At 41.7% G+C, this 7,949-nt stretch overlaps 1 protein-coding gene across 1 annotated transcript; it reads right to left on the bottom strand.

Moving 5' to 3' along the window:
- Positions 1 to 3,722: 3,722 nt before the first annotated feature.
- LOC149205967 (uncharacterized) lies at positions 3,723 to 4,604 on the bottom strand. Its single transcript, XM_089397552.1, has one exon. The coding sequence runs from the start codon at positions 4,602 to 4,604 to the stop codon at positions 3,723 to 3,725; it is 882 nt and encodes a 293-aa protein (XP_089253678.1).
- Positions 4,605 to 7,949: the final 3,345 nt, after the last annotated feature.

Genomic DNA, 7,949 nt, shown 5'->3' with positions numbered 1-7,949 from the left:
ATATTTTTAACCATGGAAATTTACTCCCACTTTACCATGAATATTCTTAATATAAATATGATTTATTACCATGGGGCAATATCATGGATTATGAATACCATGTGGCCAAAAAAACTACAACTTATTTCATATGACACTTATTCACATCACATTTTTTTTAATGAATAAATTTAATTAAAAAGACAAAAAAGGCATAACTACTTTGGAGACAAATTTCAACATTTGATTTTTGTATAGTAATATACTACTACAAATATTCTAGAAAATTCCATGGAAATTAAATCCCTACCATCCCTACCATCCATCTAATGATTTTTAATAACTAAACTGAAATTTAAAAAACCAAATTCTAAAATAAAAACACTTATCAACCTAAATAATTAATGTCAAATTATATTTCACATACTATTTTACTTATCACTTAATTCATTCATTCATCTTAATTCATGCATTCATACCCTTCCAATAGAGTATAGCAATAGATCGTCACCCAATGCCTTTACATATTTTGAAATATACCACCTATAATTATGCAAAGTGGTAGAGGAAGGCCTATTCACAATAGTTTCCATCCACTCTCAATTATAAAATCTAGTTGTCTTTAGTGAGACTTTTTGGAAGCTTTTCCGATGGGTTTTTTTGGTCTAATTTCTCTAAAATCTAGCAGGTTTTTATTGAAATCACAAGCTTGATGGGTAACCCTTGCACAAAGGAAGTGCCCAAGGGTTTTTAAGGGTGTTGAATCCATATATACGGTCAAAAAACCACTTTAAATAACACAAATCAAGAATTCACCCAAGTTTTTCCGTGGGATTCCGACAACGGAAAGTCCAAAAAGTCGCACTAATGACAACTCCTTATAAAATTGTTTGTAGATTATTACTAACTACACCATTATCCTTTGGAGTTAATTATTTCTCCGATAATGTTGTTGACGTGATAATGGTAAGCACGAATGCCATTGCCGCCTCCATGAATATGTGTGTTGTATATCTGTGGATTTCATTTCTTGTAATCAACATGTTGAAAATGATAACATTGTACACGTATTCATGTGTGCCTCACTCACCCTCCACGCAACATGACGATGTTATATCCATACATTCAGGTCTCTCAGAATACAACTTGCTCCATGACAATGCTCTATCCATATATTCGTACGATTAGGAACATCACTTGCCATGTGAGGTTCGTCAACATTTGATGTAAGGTGGAGTATATGTATTATTATATTTGTTGTAAGCATGGAGGTATGTATTACGCATTCAGTTTTGCCTTTGATTGTGTATTAGCTTATCTTTGACCAAAAATATTTGTGACTTATCCTTGACCAAAAATATTTGCGGCTTATCCATAGTTTAACATTAGGAGTTCAATTTTGCTATTCTTTATTATTATTTAAGTTTATTTATTTGTATGGTGATTGGTTGAGGCCTTATTATGGATTGTTTAGTAACTTCCCTTTCTATTAGTTACTAATTTTATGTTTTTTAGTTTCCTTTCCTTTTTATTTAACTTTTTGATTTGTATTACTTTTTTTTTTTTTTTCTATTATTTCTATTTTCATAACTTATATTTTTTTCCCATATTTTCAATTTAAGATGACTTACTATTATGTTAAAAAATATTTTAATAAATTTAATTATAAAAAATTGTATATATTAATAAAAAATAAACATATATATTAAAGTATATATATGTTAATATAAACAATATTGGTTAATCATATATTTATTTTTTTTTGCAGACGAAATTCAACAATATAATATTTTAATAGTTTTTTATTTTTTATTTTTCTAATGAAATATTTGTTTTTATTGTTTTTTAATTTATCTATGACCATTTCCATGAGAGGTAGTATGATTTTTGAATAGTCCACTTAGCACTCATTGCATGGTTTCTCATGATTTTTGAATAGTCCACTTAACACTCATTGCATGGGGTGATGCTCACAGGGGTGAAGAAGTGGGATTGAAACTAGTGAAATGAATCACATAGTGTGAATCATCACTTCTTGGGCTTGAACCTTCCTGGGAGGTTACCCATCCCAGATCGCCTTTTGCTCAAGCGCGCTTAACTGTGGAATTTTCCCCACAATCAAACCCACTTAGCTTGCTACCCTTTTAACGTGTTATTTGCTACTTTTATATCTATATTAGAAAAAAAATGAAGATATAAATATAAAATTGAATAATATGTGAAATGAGTATAAGGGTTTAGTGTAATACATAATTGAAATCTTGTGAGACTCAAACTACGTATTTTAATTGGTGCATGCACTTCGTTAAACCCTTGAAAAGATCTTTCTATTTTTGTCTTTTAATAGCCTCGTGAGTCAATAGTTTGGGGGCATAGTTACTTTTTTTTTTTCTCAATTAGTCTACTCCTATATTCATACAAAAAAGTTACAGCGAGGCTGGCCTCGAAAATTCATGCCATGAGGTTGTCATTTAGTAGAAAAACTTGACATCCTGACTGTAGAACCATCAAAATGACTTACATCAGAGAGAATAATTTCCAGGAACATTGAACAAACCAGACAGACTCCAAAAAACTGACCCAAACAGCGATACCGGACTGAGTGAAACACTGTTGTATCGAGGACCAATTTTTACATAAACATAAACATAAATAGACCCTGACCTGTATCATGAACAAAAGCCTGATACAGGCATGAACCCTGTGAATCAAAAAGGAGGTGAGCTTTATCTTCGGAGGCAAAACCATAAAACCAGAGGCACTGACTGACTCAATCTTCATCTGAAGTAGACGACTGTTCCTCTATAACTCGGCACCCAAATTGACCGGAGTCCATGGAGTCAGAAGAGTGGACCGCAGAGCTTGAAGGCCCTCCTCTCGTGCTTGGGCCGACATTGGCCTCAGAGTGCGTAGCAGGCATGCTTCTGGTACCTTGGCGCGGGGTGGCAATTTGACTTGCCAACCTCTGTTCCTCCGTAGCCCTCTGATGAACTGCTCCCGGACTCGAGTTGTGCTCACACCTTTCGATAGTCACAGATACGATGAAGGAGGAATTGGCCAGTGAACAGGGAATGCGGTAGCGGGCAGTGGGATGCACGTGATGCATACAGGCATCGCCTCTATCATGCCCTCGACCCCGGCCTCTGCCACTTCTGGTGGCTGGATAGACCGACGCATCTTCAGGGGGGTCCAGAGTGGTGGAGGAGTGCTGGGCGGTGGCTCGACCACGTGAACCGCCGCGCCTGCTGATCATTCTCAGCCTTTCTTTCGGCATTTTTATGAGATGGGAACTGTTAAACGGAGGAGGGAAGGCGGATAAACGACTGAGGGGCGAATGCACAGAGAGAGCCGGAGACTGAGCCCGTGAAAAGCAGTAAGCGTTAGGAACTGGAGCTAAAGGGAGACCGGAGAGGGTAAAGACGTATATAGCCCTGCAGAGCAAGTCCAACAGTGAAGAATTCTCAGCATGCACCAGTGCCGAAAGGAAGCAGGTAGGCGGACTGTCTCTCGGGGAATCGCCCAGGACTGCGACCTGGATGGAGCCGAAAGTGAACAAAAGAACAGCAACAATGAGAATGAAACGGAGCGCCATCGTGCCTATGACCAGAAGCAGGGAAGGCAGAGTTAATGCTGCCATTAATGTATATGTGCGAGGCCAGTTATCCAGGCCATGACTCATACCCCTGACGCAGATGGGCTGCCACTTGCCCGTCTTGCGCGCCTCCAACGTACCCTTATAGCTGTCAATCACCCGCATCCGGGAGCGAGTAGTCTTGTTGCACCAGAGTAGTGCATTCCTGTTTGAGTTGTTCATCATCTGAGTCGCCGAGAGGTCCTAAGAAATAAGGAATCTGCTGGTTAACCCCTTGATTAGCCAGTCTATCTGCTACTTTGTTGGCACTGCGTCTTACATGCTTGAAGGTGATGCTTTGGAGATTGCGTAGCCGATCCTCCAAAAGTTCCAATCTGCTGAGCAGCCTCCAGCTAGAAGCTATCTTGGCTGCTGAGGTACCTGCTTGAATCCTGGTGGCTGTTGTTATTAGGATAAGGGAGTCTCCCTCGATCTCTAAAGGGAAGAAGTTTTTTTGATCTGCAATGCAAATCCCCTTCCACAGTCCTTCCAATTCAGCAGCGTTGTTGGTATCTTTGCCAATGGTTCGATAGTAGACATGCAATGTTGTGCCCACATCGTTTTTGAAGACCCCCCCAAAGCCCATCGGCCGAGGATTGCCCTTGGCTACCCCATCAAAATTCAATTTGTATGAGTTGGATGCTGGAGGAGACCAAGTGAGAGGAGAGGCAGAACTAATTGGAGGACGAGCTTTGACATGGGCCAAAAAGGACAAGTCCAAATTCCAGGCATTCATGATGAGGCGTTCTTGAGGTGATTCTGGCAGATCCGTGTCTTGCCAGCGTTTGATAGCTAGAGTTTCTTGGAGATTTTGCTTCAGAAGAAGCCACAGAGTATCAATTGGCCTGCTAATATTGTTAAAAATTCTACTATTCCTTTCCTTCCAAAGAATCCAGTAGAGAAAGCCTGGGATTAGAGTCCACAGAGAGTTTAGAAGAGGGCTTTGAAAAGGGTGCTTTGGCCATTTTCTAATGGTGTCTGTTATATATCCCATCCGTTCTCCCGATCTATAATTGCATTGTTAAATTTTCTCCCATAACTGAGTAGCTAGAGGATAAGTCTCCATGAGATGCGTGATGGATTCAGAGTTGAGATTGCAATTGGGACATCTCGATGGGCCAATGAATCCCCTTTTTTGCAGATTGCCCCAGGTGAGGATATGCCTCTTGCTTAAGATCTAAAGAAAGGTGGAGACCTTAGGCCATATTCCTGGTTTCCAGACCCGTTCCCAGAGCTGATCCTTGTCTGTCTGAATGGCTGAGTAGTGAAGCTGGTAAGCTTCCTTGGTGGTAAACATTCCCCTTGGTGTATGTCCCCATCGCAGTTTGTCCTGCTGATCTGAGCATTTGATTCTTCTGTGGTTTAACTCCTGATCGATCTCGGTGAAGGTTTCCCCTTGCCAATTGGCCTGCCAGGTGCTAGCAGGTTTCCAAAGTTGAAAATCTTGGGGTGTTTGCTGCTGCCAGAATTGATGAACATGGGTGAGATTTTCTTGCTGCATAGAAACCTGCCAGATTGGCTTGTGGAAGAGAGAGGCTAGTTTTGGGAGCTGTTGCCAAGAGTCCTCCCAGAACCTAGCTGTGGTGCCTGAATGAATTTCCCAGAAGCTATGCTCTTGAATGAAGGCGCTGTGGAGCTTGGCAGCATTCCATATCAAAGAGCCTGGTGTTGTAGTGCTAATTCTTATGAGGTCGTTCCCTTGACTTCCTGGTGCATATTTTGCTTGCCATAGCCGCGCCCAGGGTATTTGTGGTTTGGAGATCCAATTCCACCAAATACGGGCACCCATTGTGTTGTTGCTTTGGAGAGGATCCCTTAATCCGAGCCCACCCTCTGATTTTGGCTGGCAGACCTCCTTCCAATTAACAAGAGCCCATTTCCTATTGAGACCAGAAGATCCCCACAAAAAGTTTCTCTGTAGATTGCGGATTGCCTTAAGGACCCATTTTGGCACTGCCAGAATAGAAAAAAGATACAGAGGCATGGCCTGGAGAACAGATTTGATCAAAATGAGTCTGCCGGCCATATTGAGAGAGCGGAAAGTCCAGGATGAGAGCCTTGAATCCAATTTGTCGAGAAGAGTCCTCCAGGAGGCGTGTTTTATGGCTGAGTCCAACAAAGGAGCCCCCAGGTATTTCGAGGGTAGCGCTGCTGTAGAGAATCCCATAATACGAGCGATGTTCCTTTGAGTGGTGGCTGGGGTGTTAAAAAAGAAGAGTTGGGATTTGGAGGCATTGATAGAGGTACCAGAGGCTTCAGAGAAGAGAGAGAGCAGATCTTTGAAGGCTTTTGCCTCTTGAGATGAGGGGTGGCCAAAAAGCATCGTATCGTCTACAAACTGTTGATGGGATAAGGGATGAAGACCATGGAGAGAAATGCCCTTTAGAGCTTGAGAGGATACGGCAGAGTGAAGCAGACGACTGAGCCCTTCTGCCATGAGGACAAAAAGGAAGGGGGATAGGGGATCCCCTTGATGAATACCACGTGAGGGGCGGAAGGGCGAAGAGGGGGAGCCATTGAGCAGGACCGAAAAACAGGGAGAGGAGATGAGATTCATGATCCATCTTGTCCAAGTGGCATTGAAGCCAAAAGCCAATAACATCTGATGAATATAGTTCCAGCTAAGTTTGTCAAAAGCTTTAGAGAGATCAAGCTTTAGAATCATACCTGGCTTTTTCAGAAGCTTCAGAGAGTGGATTACTTCATTTGAAAGAATAATTCCATCCATTATCTGACGTCCTTCTATGTATCCAGTTTGCTCCGGCGAGATGAGAAGAGGGAGGAGAGGTTTGAGCCTGTTTGTCAATACTTTAGAGATGAGCTTGTAGATGACGTTGCATAAAGCAATCGGCCTATATTTCTCGGGCGTATTTGGTTCATCCCCTTTAGGTACTAGCGCAATGAAGGTGGCATTTAAGGAGGGGAGAATCCAGCGCATAGATCTTGATTCCTCCACTAATTCCCATACCTCTGTCTTGATGAGCTCCCAAAACTCGTGAAAGAAATTGGCGGTGAAACCATCAGGACCAGGTGCCTTGCCATCCTTGAGTTGGGCCATCGCATCTTCTACTTCCTGCAGTGAAATAGAATGGAGCAGTTTATTGTTGTGATCCTCTGTTATGATTTTAGGAATATGCTGCGTGATGGTTCTAATGGTTTGATCTCTGCTTCCTGGAGGCTCCCTCAGAGTTTCCTTAAAGTACTCTTTGAATTTCTTTTCCATGTCTTCATGCACTTCTAGTCTTTCCCCTTGACGATTGTTGATGAATGCAATATTGTTGTGCATTCTTCTTTGAATGGTGGATCTATGGAAGAATTTTGTATTCTTCTCCCCTTCCTTGGGCCACCGGATTCTGGACTTTTGTCACCACAGGATTTCTTCTTGCTGTCTGCATGCCTCAATTTTAGTCCAAAGGGTTTGCTCCTGCTCTTCTGTCCTGCCCTCCAAGATGATAGTCTGTTGCAGTGAGCACATTTGCTGTTCCAACTTTTTCCTGTTCTAAAAAATGTTGCCAAACTGAGTACAGTTCCAAACTTTTAGAACTTGTTTTAGGTTTTTTAGTTTCTGTTGGAATTGGAACATTTTGGCTCCTTTAGGTGGGGTGAAGGATTTTCAAGCCTCACTGACCACTGCTTTGAAGTTAGGATTTGAGAACCAGAAGGCTTCAAATCAAAAAGGTCTGTTGCATCTTGTACCCGGCTGTGACCATTGTAACATAATGGGCCAGTGATATGATCCTCCTTGTGGCAATATGGAAGCATGAAATTCCCCTCCCAGGTGTATGGCATTGTCCAAGATGAGGAACCGGTCTAGCCTGGAAGCAATATGCTGAGTACCCCTCCGCTTGTTGGTCCAGGTATATACATCATTGGAAGTCTGAATATCCATTAATTGATTGCTTTGAATAAATTCTTTGAAGCCGTTATTGTCACCTTCTAACCTTGATCTGCCGCCGTGTTTCTCCTCCAACGACGTTATGATGTTGAAGTCACCGCCACTAATCCAAAGGGGGAACTGCCTGTTAGAATTGAGAATGGTGAGAGTATCCAAAAGTTCTAGTTTCTGTTGTAAATTTTGCGGAAAGTATACATTTGAGAGATGCCCGTGAATGTTTGTTCCAATGAGATGGAAGGACGCTTGGATGAGGAAGTGGGTAGCATGAAAGTCTTGAAGAGTGAGAACCTGCAGGTTCCACATAATTGCAAGCCCTCCGGAGGCATCTATTGAAACTGAGCAACTTCCTGACCAGACCTTGTTACTGATTCTTTCTATAGCAGTGCTATTACTTTTCGTTTCTTGAAGAAAAACTAATGATGGTTTTTCTTGCTGGATCAAGTT

Source organism: Pinus tabuliformis, chromosome 1_2 (genome assembly GCF_031772625.1).
Source record: "Pinus tabuliformis cultivar Carrire ecotype Pingquan chromosome 1_2, CPIR1, whole genome shotgun sequence".
NCBI classification, from domain to species: Eukaryota; Viridiplantae; Streptophyta; class Pinopsida; order Pinales; family Pinaceae; genus Pinus; species Pinus tabuliformis.
The sequence above is the reverse complement of the archived record's forward strand: the minus strand, read 5'-3'. Positions and strand labels throughout refer to the sequence as shown.